At 25.1% G+C, this 15,098-nt stretch overlaps 2 protein-coding genes across 3 annotated transcripts in view; one reads left to right on the top strand and one right to left on the bottom strand.

Annotated features, from left to right (window-relative positions):
* Positions 1–10,657, bottom strand: part of LOC132924475 (uncharacterized) — a 29,861-nt gene extending 19,204 nt beyond the window's left edge. Inside the window, exon 1 of the mRNA XM_060988819.1 lies at positions 10,365–10,657. The gene's annotated coding sequence lies outside the window, so the exon portion shown is untranslated. The remainder of the gene's footprint in view (positions 1–10,364) is intronic.
* The window catches only part of LOC132924474 (protein PALS2), a 33,356-nt gene continuing 19,094 nt past the window's right edge, over positions 837–15,098 (top strand). Inside the window, exons 1-2 of one of the 2 annotated variants that reach the window (XM_060988817.1) lie at positions 837–854; positions 13,473–13,594. In XM_060988817.1, coding sequence (XP_060844800.1) covers positions 13,499–13,594 — 96 coding nt within the window. In that variant the 5' untranslated portion in view covers positions 837–854; positions 13,473–13,498. Of the gene's footprint in view, positions 855–10,785; positions 11,060–13,472; positions 13,595–15,098 lie in introns of those variants that run through there. The other variant, XM_060988816.1, reaches the window with a different exon arrangement.

Below are 15,098 nucleotides of genomic sequence, written 5' to 3'. Positions count from 1 at the left end.
TATGAGAATTGCTAACACTGAACTGTTTCACTCTTCTAATTAATTTACTTCATCTTATTATATATTTTTTCTATTTTTTGTTTCTTATTAATTATCACATATATTTCTATGTTAATATTTCATGAACTTAAATGTTTCTTGTAATGTAACCATTGGGCTACCAGTCCGTAATTTCAATAAATAAATAAAAATCGACTTGTAAAATAAGACAAGTGTAACCTATGGATCACTCGGTACACTCGGTATATCACTCGTATTTATATATAGGTACAACGCGTAGTTGTCAGACTTATTTTCCTATTAGTGTCGGTAGGCAATAGCCGTAGCCACGCGTTCGGATCGTCGTTTTTCTAAACGCGTAAAAAAAATGCTTAGAAATAATAAAAAGAAGAAGAAGTGTTATAATAATATTATAAAGATATAATGGTACCTAACTTAGTGCTAGTAGTGCTAGTAGTAGTATAGTAACAGATCGTACTACACGCGCACGATAGTGATACGGTTATAACTTATGAATAATATATTTTTATTCTCTCGCAGAGGGTTGGCGACGACGAATACAACGGAAAAGTGTCAGGTGACGCCATCGCAGTAATATTATATTATCATTACATTTTATTAATGTTTTAGTCGTCGTCGTGCGGAATCCATACAACAGCGCAACCACGGGCTACCACCGTGTGTGTGATTCGCTTTTTTATCGTCGTTATTACCATTGTTATTATTTAAATTCGTTTTCCTAACTGAAGACACCGCCACCGGGTAAATATTAAAATCGTTTTCTGCCACGAACGTAATGGTCTTTCCCCAAGTAGTCGCATCGTCCCCACGTCACTATTGCAGGAATAAGCTGGGTAAGTAGGCATAAACAAACTATAATATTATTAATTAGATTTAAATGATGTGTTATTGCGACATAAGACAATAATACATTATTTTATTATTAAACATTAATAAATAGATACTTTGGTAGATATCATGAGTGTCATTTCAGGATCTAGTGTGAGTGGAAAAAAAAAATAACCAATAATAATCAACTATGATCAGAGCCACTGACAAAATAGAAACTATTCGATTAAAAAATGACCGGGGAGACGGGGAAGTCGTTCTGTTGTATAATGGTGTTGAATGTTAAAATAGTTTACTGAAATAGAAGTGTTAAGTTTTAATTTAGAATAATAATACAGTTTTTGATGGATAGTTTGTTTTTTTCTACCAATTCAAAATACGAAGCTTTATCAGCTATAACTGTGATTAATATTTTGTAAAATAAATGTAACATCATTTTATTTTATTTTTTTTGGGCTAATTTACTGTTTTATACTTTTTATAATTTTTAAACTTTAATCAGTGTAACAGGTATACATATATACTATTTATATAAAAAAATATACTTATAGTATTTTTGATTTTCAATCTCTAAAGAAAATTGAAATCAAGTATAAACAAAATAATGTTATATAATATACTATGTGTAGTGTATTTTAGATTGAAAGCCATTTATTGGAATATAGATGTCGGTTTTTTCGTAACATTGTTTAAATACCATTCCTAATTATTTAAGGAGCTTTAATTAAAGATTAACTATTAATAATTACAATTCAAAATAATATTAGTAATCTTTATTGTTAACTAAAAAAAATGTTAATACGTAAAAAAGAGAATAATGTATTCAATTTTTGAAAAAAGCGACCTCTGTGTTATTTAAAAAAAATAAGTTTTTAATAATATTTTTTTATAATTCTTAATACTACGCTACTAAATCATAATATGCTAACTATAATATCTACGTGGTTTTCATTAAATTTTGATATACATTTTTTTTAAACTAATTTAAAGAATATGATAAAGAAGATTATCATATATAAATATTTGAAAAAAAATTTTAAACATACCATCAATTACTGTAAAAAAACACATTTAAATACATTGATTTTCCGTGGAAATACTATAAGGGCGATGATACTGTAATCTTTGAATACGAGTAATTTTGAAAATTATTGAATTGTGTTTAATTACGAAGCTAATGTAATTATTACTATGTTCTAACTTAAAACTGTGTATAAATGATGACTAAATGTATAACTAACGAAATGATGATATTATATTTTCCAATAATATACCCAATATTATACACTCGCGCGTATACCTCAATTTTCAATGATTTTTGCCATACTTTGATTTGATGAATTGTATAAATTAGAAAAATTATTTTCTTGTGAATGTTCTAATCTGAATTAGATATCAATATAATTTACAAAAATTGCAATTCAACACACAAAACACGTTACATGAATACGGTCATTCAACCGTAGCTATGTTTATAACAAAGCGTGACGTGTGTTCTCAAACATTTACTTATATAGATTATAATATTATTTAACGTTTATATACCTTATGGGATTAGGTGAAGCCATACCACAATACTACTCATTGGAGCAGTAAAAAGCTGAAAAGGTGTTATAAATATTGGATATAAAGATATAAATATATCCATAAAGATTTATCGATGGTTTCTTTTTTTTTTCATTCAATAATAATTTAAAATAAAGCATTTGAAATCCTATGAAAATATATACCTAATATTACCTATAAATCTAAAAACAAATAAATACGTTTACAATAAAATCAGCCATATTTAGGCTAGTGAGCTACAGAACTCTATCCAAAATTGAATTTAAAATAGATATAATATACCATTGCTATTATAACATGCAAATGATCCAGTGGATCAACCTATTTTAATAGGGGTATAAAAAATAGAATAGTATGTCATGAATGAATAGGTTTATAGAGTTCGAAATTCATTGAAATTATAAATCATTTATTATTGAAATTCGTGATTAATTATAGTAGTATTTACAATATTTAACACGTTTAACCTGTCATGCTGACTTTTTAATATTTATTATTCCAACTCCCAGCACCGGTTAACATTTTATAAGCGTTCCTTTGGTTGTGATTTTAAATGTACGAGTACCGACTATACGGAGCACCGTTTCTGCTTTAAGTTATTTTTAAAATATATTAAGACTTTAAAAGTATTGAAAGGTGTATTTTAATTACTAAAGTATTTGCATTATTAAATTTAAGAGTTTTATTGCTAAAGAAGCAAATCAACACACAGAAAAACACTTTGATGGCGTTATATCCCAAATTAAAAAGAAAAAAAAGTCTTAGAAAAAGCTCTAAAAAAACCTAGGAAATCAACCTGCTATATAGTAGTATAGATGTGAGTTTACCCGAGTACCCGATCATTAGATTTGGGTCATTATAATGATTTTGTTAAATTTGAATTTTATGATTAAAAATGTTATAATAATATTATATAAAATATTACAATGAAGTACAAATCTGAGAAACCTGGAACTATTTATAAGGATATTTTAAATTTGAGGTATTTATATTATTATTAATAATTTATTCATCTACCAACTTAAAATAAATAAAAATATTTTGAAACAATTTCTTTGTGTATGGTAAATAATAGCATATAGATTATAGGTAGGTACATTATATGGTAAACAGTTTCAATTCTCTACAGATTTCATTTTTGGTTTTAATATGACAAAAAAATTGAATTTGAAATGTTTATAAAAAATTTGCATAGGTGTTTATATGAGATGTTTTTGTTTTAAGAAGAAAAACGTATAAGAAATTTTGTATTTCATTTTCAAACCTTATAGTCATAAAAATTGTATACATTTTTAAAAATAAAATTATTTGCAAATGACGATTTTTTTTTTTTAATTTTCGATTTTTATGAAAAAAAAACTCGGCTTTTACAAACATAAGTTACAGTTGTGTTATTTACAAATATACAAATATATAATAATAATATTAATAATAACAATAAAATTGCATTAAAATTGCGAATTATGTCAACACTTATTACTCATATGTTTATAAAAAAAAAATTGTGCCTATACTGTGTATTTTCTTTATTTTTAAATTGCTATAAGAATGATGTGTATATAGTATATAATATATATAGTAGTATAGTACCATATTATATAAAATGATAAAGGTTTATTGATCAAGCTTAAACATTTTTATCAACACTTAAAAAAGAACTAAAATATTTAATATTTTTAAATTAAATGGCTTAAAATTAATTAAATATTATGAAAAATTCATCGTATAAAATAAATTAAAAGTAAAACGTTTCAAGTTTTTACAGTTAATATTTTTTTAATTCCACAAAAAATTGTTATATTTTAATTATCAAATTTTGTCAAAATATGAATTTTGTAGGTACGCTTACAAACATTTTGTAAAATAGATTTTGATATTATATAATTACTACTAAAATAACTTGAGAAACTAAGTATTATTTTTATAATTTAGTTTACAAAAATATAAATAAAGAAATACTAAAAGTTCATATATTTTAAAATAAGATTTAAAGGAAAAATGATTGGAACATTATTGTAAATCGATAATCCAACGATAGAGCAATTAAAAATTATTTTATTAATTTTATTATAATACGTTATCTTGATTTTTATGTTTTTGAATATGAACTTTATTAAGTGATGTGATAAAAACATTAAGACAAATTAATAATAATTTTTTTATTTATTATTAAAATATTAAGAGTTTTTATTACATATTTATAAATATTTCAGGAGTTACAGAATATTTAGTTTCACAAGATATATCATTGGAATATTTTTTTGAATTGTGAAAAAAAAAATTATTTAGATAACTTTATTTAATATTTTTATCTAGAAAAATTTCGTCAAAATCAAAAAATGATGCAAATATTTTTTATAGTTGGAAATTTATAAGATTTTTCTTTTTATATCTAAGATTTAAATACTGAATACATGATGGTTTCTTTGATTTTTATTAAAATTAATGCTAATTGTAAAAAGAGGTACCTTATTTAAAATCAATATAAAAAACACATCATGAAATAAAATTAATACTATTATAATTATGTTGACAGATCGTCTCTACTCAGAATGACAGACTATAGCTATTCGTATATATTGATATATCATTAAAATATTGAATTCAAATTTAACACATCCATAATCACAGTGACTCACTCCCCTCTCGATGTCGACACCTATACTGTACAACAGAATGGCATCCGCTTGTCCATCTTATTTTAATTATAATCTTGTTTTAAGTTTATTTCTTTATCTGCGCGCTTAATATATTTTAAATTCACAATAATAGTACTATCGATTTGCAGTGTTATTTTTCTGAGATATCATTTTATTAAAGAACAACATTTTAAATTTGTATTCTTTTATGATAATTGAATATTTTTGAATATTTTCAAAAAAATAAAATACCAGAAGCATATTAGTAGATTTTTTTTAAATAAGCATTAAAATATTTCCAATTTTTTCGAACATAGAAATCCACCAGAGCCTAATTTTATGTCTCAAGTAAATAAACTTTATAAAGAATTAACTGTATGAACCAATTAGCCGACTGCCGAGAATAAATTTCCAAATATTTAATATAAAATATTATGCTCGGTGATTCGTTTGGCTGTTTAAGTCCAGAGTCACTACTATAGATAATAATAATATTAAAAACGAATCGTGAAGCACCAACGTATTGCAGACTTTTATACCAACACATAGCGCTCTCTAGATGATTAATATATTAACTATATACAATAATAAGCACAATGTTTTAAACAAAATTTGTTTAAAAAATAAAATTAATAAGCGATAAAATATTAATAATTATTTTTTTAATAATAATAACAAGGTATCAAATTTATTAATTATTAATATGTAGTTTAATATGATAAATACAATTCGTCCAGGACAACCAATTTTACGTATTATACTTGTAAAATCTTACAGATATACTGTAAATGTTGATTACTAATTTAGTGTTTTTTGAAAAGTAAAAATATTTTGTTTCTCTCTCTCACCATGCACAGTTAGATATATTATATTAAAATTATAATTATTATATAAGCCGTTATAATATAATATAATTATATTGGAAAACACACATTAGTTATTCATGTTTATTGTTTAATGTTTAATCAAGTGCCGATTTATATGTATTTAATACAAAAAAGATGGGTTTCAATCTGCTTTACACTTTTACAGTGGAATATCACTGTGATAAATGTGTTAAATTTTAAATCATAAATTTCCAATTATAAGTATATACAAAGCATGATTCAGAGCGGAGATTATGCGGACTATAATGTTAATAAGTATTTATTTTACCGTTGGTAATACAGTACCTAGGTTAAATTAATTTTTATTGAAAATATATTTATAAAAATATAACAACAAATTAATAATTAAAAATATTATTATATATTTATTTTTTAACATCAATATAACTATTATTGTAATATAAATTGATTTCATTAATAAAATGCATTTTCAAATAATTATTATACATTCATAATACTCGTATGAGTAAATAGTGTAATGATTAGAGTTGACATTTGTTTGCATTTACATATTGTTATTGGTTAGTCAAAAAAATATTTAGTTTATACGAACATCTGTTTCATAATCTAACGATTCTGTTAACAAAATATTTAAATTTGCATATTTTTAAATTTTTGTATTTCCAGAGCATATTTTAAGTTTAGGATTTTCTAATTTTTTAGAATTTAATTATGATTTTGTACAATTTTTAAGACATCTTTAATTTAATGAATCGGGAATCACAAAATCATTGTTCAAGATTTACGAGTATAAATATCAGGATTCAGTAGGTCAGCTGATAATTCGAATACTAGGTAGTACACTCGTATTTTAGACAAAAAATGTAATCGTTTCACTCATATTTCATACAAGACTATTACAAGTTGTTTAGTTTAATTATTCAATGCAAAATAGCATTGAGTAAAAATTAAAATGTCGTTGATTATCATTCAAATGTGTTTTTTTCATCATTATTTATAAAATACATCAAATACTTTTATTTGGTTTTTAGATGAAAAGAAATTCATATACACCGAAATATCATACCCTTTGTTTATCAATAATAAATTCATTTGTATTTTGTAGTATATAATATTATATAAATCATTTCTTAATTTAAAATACAATATTAAAATCTATTTTTGTTGTTTTTTTTTTAGATCATATTTTAAAGGAACACTTATTTTGGTAATTTTTAGACATAACTACATATATATTTAATAGGTTTTTACGACATATAATTGTCGGCCTAGTTGTGATTAATGCATATTATCTAACCTCATAGATATGAAATACATTTACACATATTGCTGGTATAGTATAGTTTAATATGTAATCCATTCATTTCCGCCAACTTGTTACACATCATATACCCTTTTAAATGTTTCCGCCGAAAATTCTCAGCGATTTTTGTGAACCACTGAATATGTTCATATGTAGGTTGATTACTATTTTATTAAAGCTGTAATATGTAAATTATTATTTATAAAAATATGTTTATTTAAATACAACCTATTTGCATTTTATGTACATTTTTAAAATAATAGTCACGAATGAAGTTTCTAAAATTCGCTTTTAAATATTGAAATAATGTGTAATAAACTAATAAACAATAATTTTTTGATTTTAAGACAATAGAACATATATTTTTTTTTGTATATATATTAATTACAGAATAAGAGTAAGTTACATTAATAAAATAAACATAGCATAATTACCTAATGAGAATATAATAAAAAAACTTTATTAGTTTTTTAACCTAAACGTAAAAAAAAAATTCTTCCGGAAAGTCGAATTAATTTTTTATGAGCATTTGTTCAAATGCTTATAACATCATTTGATATTTACTCGCAAAATAATTATTTCTCTTCGAACAATTTTTGATATTTATAATTGTATTTCAAAAACAATAATAATCACTTATAGATACTTGGAATTATTATCAAATGTTTATATTATTGTTTTCTTTTATACGATATAATTTTCAAAATTGTTAAACTCTTATTTTGAGTTATTATATAATAGGTATGAGAAATTTAAGTTTTTTGTTATAAATGTCGATCAAAAATTATTTGCTGGGTTGAATTTCATGAAAATTTATTACAATATATCACAATAGTTATTCTTAGATATTACGTATAAAAATATTAAAGATACATAGGCAAAATTTTTTTTTATATGTATTTTGATGAAATTTGTCAGTTATAAAAAATTGAAAATTATTTTGTAGTTAACAATTCATGGAACCTTTGTTTTTGTATCTAAGTTTTTAAAATGTAATATAAGATTTTTCATAAATGGTTCATATTAAAACTATAAAATCTAAAAAATGTACAATGACAATTATTTTTTGTAGACATTTCTACGTTCAATTTAGATGAAATTAATTATTTAAACAATATATAAATATATGATAATTATTTTGTTATAATTTAAAAACATTATTAGTAAAAACTTAAATTTTTTTATGTATTTTATATTATCAGGAATTTTACTAGGTAATATTTTCGGAAAAATTATATCATCTTTTTATAATACTAAAAATAAAATCAATAACTTTAAGCTATCAAATAAAGATATCATTTGGAGATATAGGCGGTTTCCGCTCAGAATCGTTATTCATATACAATAATATATCATTAATTTCAAGTCTAACATATCTATAGTAGTGTCCCACTCAACTCTTAATGTATAGCAAAGCGGTATCCACTTAATAATAATAAATGTATTTCAATTTTATTTCACAAATATACATTGGTAATAAAAATAAATTATGCCTGTATATTTTAAATTTTTTACAAAACACTTATGAAAAAAACCCATGTGGGATCTTGTACCTGCAAGTTTAACCGAGCAAGAAATATTTTTAACGATATTTATACAAATAAAACTAAAACAATTTTCAAATATCTATAAATAATTCTAAAAGAGTTGTATATATAATTATCATATAACACATTTGATAAAAATTTAAAGTATCTTCGGTTATTCCTTTTCGAGTTTAAAAAAATAAAATAGATTTTGCTGAAAACTGGAATTTCGTTATAAATTACCGTTTTTCTACATTTTTTTATTTTGTTTTTCCATTTTAATTACTATGAAAAATACTGGTCAACGGGCATTTTTAATTTTTCCGTAAATAATGTTCAAACTAGATCTAATTTTCAGCAGAGACCACCCTTAAAATTGAAAAACTAATTATTTTTTCGTCTATTATCTTGTATACATTCACAAAAAACACAAATACTGTATAATCAATACATATATCATCACTCCGCTCAGAATTTAAAATTAATGTAATGATTAAGTGAATATAACAAATATATGAAGAAAATATTCAAAAAAGCAACAAAAAAAAAAAATTACAGAAGATCGTGTAGATATTAACGTGAAATTAATTTTTGACAAAATCGAATGATAAACCAATTAGTTTTTTAAAGATTATTAAAGAAATAAAAATTTAATCCATAAAGATACTCTCTGTTCGAACTCATAAGACCTGCAATTATCATATATTCGTAAATAATATATAAATATAATGTCTTGATTTTCTACTGTAATATTGATGTCACATTGTCACAGTGCCACACATACATATTGTTTAATATTATATTCGTGCTATGTACGTTTATGGTTTTAAAAAAACTAACTGACAATTTAAAATTAGAGAAGCGAGAACACCGGTACGATATTGGGCTTAGTATAAAATGACAACGATACCGTCTGCAGAATATAGACTATTTATTTTCATTTTAATTGATATAGTTAAAATTGAAACCTCAAACACTTTAAAATACAATTTGACTTGAGTAACTTTTAAATTGTTTTAGTGAGAAACTTTGTCAGTTGTCAAGCTTTATGATAGACAAAAATGTTTTGACGTAAATCAATAAATAATTCAAAACGAACAAAATTGAAAATTTTAGGTAAAAAAAAATTAGTTGATGTATTTTTTAAAAATTAAAAATATTCTACAATTACAATTAATTTCATATAGGTAATGGGCGATGTATTACAGTATGATACTGTAAACAACAGACAATTACTAAATTCTATATATCACGCGACGTGTATAAAATGTATGTGTAGGAGCGATTCGGAAATCGTTAATATGTCAGATCTCAGATGTTAATTCTATTCGATTCCGTTACGTTGAATTCTATTAAAGACCAAAATGTCCAAACTAGTACACTACTACACTAGTTCTAATTTATAAATATACGTAAAAATAAATTGTTTTCGTTCGTTTACGCATGTGACAACCCAATAGCATATTATATTGAATAGGCCAAATAGGAATAATAAACGAAATTGTACCGAACTAGCTTTAAAATAGTACGAATTTTATCGAAGAATATGTTTGTGAACCGTTAAAAGCCCGTTCAAACCGTTCAAAGTGTAATAATAATATAGTCGTCTAACAACTATACGCGGTAGACCCACCTCAATCCTTTCTCTCGGCTGCGGGCGCGCGAGACCAAAACCCGCGTGCGCATCGCGCGTTCAGAGCCCAGAGAGAAACGATCAGCATTCAGTGGCGGACCGCGCGGATCCCGCCAAACCGGCTGCGTCGGTCAACTGTACGGACAAGTCCTGTTCGGACGCGGCGGGGAGCGGTGCGGTGCTCGTCTGCCGCGCTCGTTTTCACCGGTTTTTTCCTTTGCCGCCCCGTCCCACACGCGGTCACCACCGGAGCGCAAAGCACACACACGCACACGCACAACCGGTGACGACGACTCGACTACGTCTACGTGGTGTGCACACGCACGCACCCCGGTACGCGCACGGTCGCTTTTCGGTTGGGTTATTATTCAACGCCGCCGCCGCCGTGTTCGGGCGCAAGTCCGATCGTAGGTAGAAACCAGAAGGTAGTCGGTGCACGTTCGCCGTGGCGTGCATGTCGTATACGCCGCTACAAGTGTTGTCTGTCTTCGAGTGTCGTACTACAACTTGGATCGACCGACCGACGTTTCGGCGCGTCCCGGTTCGATATTATTTATAAATATTTGTGCGCAGTCGTAGTGACGTCGTGTGCGATATAATGGTGTTCTTCGTCAGGAACAAGTCGGACCGACGCGAATTGTTGGCCAGTATGGCCAGCGTCGATCACGTCTCGTCGCACAAGGTCCACGACAACGGTATTGTTTTTAAACGGAAAAATATGTACAGATATTTGTATCCGTCGTCTCATAAATAAGTAGCGGCGTTTAGAGGGCTATAGGATCCTTACAGCAGCTCCATGCAAATTACATTTAGAAAATTATAATATTTTTAAAGTTTCATGATTTCCAATTGTTTTCTAGATCCCGGGGGGTAGGTTGATATTCAGATAGGTACGTTTTTTTCATCACACCATACCGTTACAAACCGGGTCTGTATGTAGATCAATGTGTATTTTTTAAATGAATTGTAGGTATGATAAACTTATTTTTATTTTCACCTATTCGGGAAAATTAAAATTTTTATGATAGAAACTTTTGAGGCATCGTCCAACCATAAACATACTGAAATGTATAAAAAAAATTATATTATTTCTTCAAAGAAAGTCAAAAATGTATCATATAACGTACAAAATCTATTAAACGCGGGTGTTTAAAATTTATTATAATCTTATGTATTACTATGACGGACGACTATATATTATATTATATAGTCGTATTGAACATTATTTTTTTCTCAGGTACAAAATTAAAATAACCTTTTTTATAATCTAATCATTGTATTTTAATTTGCAAATTCGTTGTTAGTTTTTGTATAATATTTTTATTTCTTATTTTAACACATAATATTATCTCACTGTTTTTATACGGTATATAATTCTTTCCTAATTATCATCAATAAAATACAAGTAATACATACGACTATACGAGAATATGACAATATTTATTTTAGTCTTGTATGTCCTGTATGTGTCGGTTTTAAACGTCCATAATCTTAAAACATGCAATGATAAAAATTAATATTTTTTTTGATCCCTACTACAAAAGGCCGTCAAATCATTACCAACATCTTAACGAATACATCATACTAATTCGTACTATATAATTATTATATATAGTTTAGAAATCGCCGAATTTGTATATTCGTTTATAGTGGAATAAATTATCATATTTTGTTGACTACTTGGGTTAACTGTCACTTAATTTTCTATCCACAAATTACAATCTTCATGTTATTCCATTTACGTAAGCTTTATACTTATACATAAACGAATATAACTATTAACCATGTTATACACTTTACAGATATAGTAGAAGGTAGAACTTATCTAAATACAAATATTGTTTCGTAACGTCATATAATTACGGTTATTACTTATTATTCTTGTACAAACATTATTTTCAAATGACAACAATTACTTACACAATACAGAATACAGATATGAGTATAACTTAAGTGTTTCTATGTGCGTTTAACTCGGGTGTTATATGTCACTATAAATTAAGTTTATAATATAAAGTTATAGGCACTATTGTTAGTAGTGTGTTTTGTAATTACAGATTAGTGATTACAGATTTAGTATTTTTTTAATTTTTATAAATCATTTCCGTTCATTTTTTTTTTCGTAGTTTTGATAAATTTATCTTAAAATACAGTAACAAATAACAATATAACATGTACATAATAATTATGAAAAGAAACTTTTTTAAGTATTGTTTTAAGGACATTTTACGTTTTTTAAAATTGCATTAAACGATAAATAACTGAAGAGACAGAATTGAAACTGTTTAGTAGCTATTAGTTATTACTAAATTATTTATAAAATCAATATTATTCATATATGTATTAAAAACAGTAAAAATAATATTTAAGAGTGGTGTTTAATTTAAGATAAAATATATCAACCATGAACTAATATTTATATATTTATTTATTTATCTAAGTTAATGGTCCTATATAGCTATATATAGCTTTCTGGAATTGTTTATAATTTAAAGTTAACATAAGATTATAAGATTATGAGTACCTACACTATACACAGTAGACATTATAGTCTACTAGAATTTAAATTTTAACTAGGTACAATATTTTAAATATTTTAGAACATGGTTTACAAGATTAATAAAAAGATATGCATGTATTAATGAAAGTAGTTATTTTTGTAAAACTATTATTTATTGCAAAAGTACGTTGTTTACCATAAGTCCATAACGTGTTTACTAATTGAAGTATTTTTCTTTTTTTGAACTAATATTTAGTAAACATTATTATCTTAAACCATTTTATCAAAAAAATCTAATTTTTAAATCAGTCATTTCACTGCCCCACCTATTAGTTAATATACTTAATTTGCGTTCCTAATTAGGGCTTAGAAAAATATTGATATCGACTATCGACTGTAACAATAAAACATTTTTTTTGACTTTATGAAAGATTATTATTATTATTGACAGTTATCATGTACGTAAAAAAGACGTATACTCGTGACATTATTTCACAATTCACCATTATAATATTATATGCATATAAGTATACTATCATTTACAATAATTCATGGATACATAATATGTAATTATTAATTTTAAAATGTTTGTATTTTGTTTGATATAGCTGCATTTCAACATGTTCGTGATAACATGGACGAAATAAATTACCATGTAAAGGCTAAAGAGACTGATATAATATTTTTGAAAACATTAATGGATAATCCTACCGTTGAGTCATTAATTAAGGTAAGTTTAATTTATTGATTCTATAAAAAAAAAATATTATATGATAATACTTAGATGACGGGAGTTAAATGGTGATAGAAATAACAAGAGTATCTTGTACCTATTATTACGTAGAGTATTATCTGCATATTACAATTTATAGGTAAAATATACGTAGAATGTTTTTCTTGTATTAATATACAGTTTTAAATTTATTTTTATGATTATAATTATATGAACTTTTAGTAATGAGTATGTATAAAAGGTATGTTACCAATTAAATTTTCATGTACCTATATAGGGTATTTAGTTTAGTATACTTACTAGAAATTTAGAATTTTTAATAATACATTTTCACTCAAAATGATAAATGTATACATATTACATATTATATACTGTTATATTATACTGCCTACTTGTTAGTTTTCATAACACGTTATATTATATTGTATATAATAAAACATGTAATAACATTAAAAAGTGTATAAAATAATTTTAAAAAATGGATGAATACCGATAAAAACTTTTCCTCCCCAGACTTTGAAATTTTTGATCCCAGACCCAAATTTTGAGTTACGCCACTGTGGCAGATCCAATAACAAATAACTAAGTAAATAATATAATAAACTAGGTAAATACAATTCATTATTGTAAAACTATAACATTATATTCCTCATTTTGTTAAAAATCCAAAATAAACTATTCATTTTAACTTACTAACTAATCGATTAATCTACTTAATAACAAGTTGCTCTCAAAATCTACTATATAGCAACTTCTCTGTTTTTTTTTATACCAAACAATATAATTTAGTAGTGATTTTATTTTGTTTGTGGACCGTACTGCATATAAATATGGGTATCATATTGTATTTATTTGTCTTGAGAAACTTTAAAGGTCATTTGTTTTATTTATTAATATTATAAAAGCGTGACTAAAATTACATTCTATATAGTTATTTATAGTTATAATTATTTCTTATTAACATTGCATATTTATGTCATATTGTAATTTTGTATAGGTAACTATAATGATTAAAATCGTGTGAGTAATAATATTTATGACCAATCTGGATTTCATGTACATATATTACGAAACATTGATAGGTAGATACTGATATAATTTAAATAATATTTTAATTATTCATGAATGTTCTAAATATTTTTTTTTTGTTATCTCATAGATTGTTCACGAAGAAGTAACTTCGTTACTTCTTGATAGTTTACTACAATCTACATTAATAATAGCCAATATATAAAGATAATAATATGTATACGTGTTATGACTTATTGGTTTTAACTTATATCTAATAATAGAAATTGAGTTTTTTTTGTTATTATATTCATATTTAAATTAAAAACAATATAGGTAGCAAAATGTATATATAATCATCATAATTATTTTAAATACCTAAACACAATTAGGCATATTTTTTATGTAAAATAAACCATTTAATATATTATTTATATATGTGCTTACAGTTTACATAAGTGATTATATCCAACGTACATATTCTCACTCCCCA

This window comes from Rhopalosiphum padi, chromosome 3 (genome assembly GCF_020882245.1).
Source record: "Rhopalosiphum padi isolate XX-2018 chromosome 3, ASM2088224v1, whole genome shotgun sequence".
NCBI classification, from domain to species: Eukaryota; Metazoa; Arthropoda; class Insecta; order Hemiptera; family Aphididae; genus Rhopalosiphum; species Rhopalosiphum padi.
This window is presented reverse-complemented; position numbering and strand designations above follow the sequence as displayed.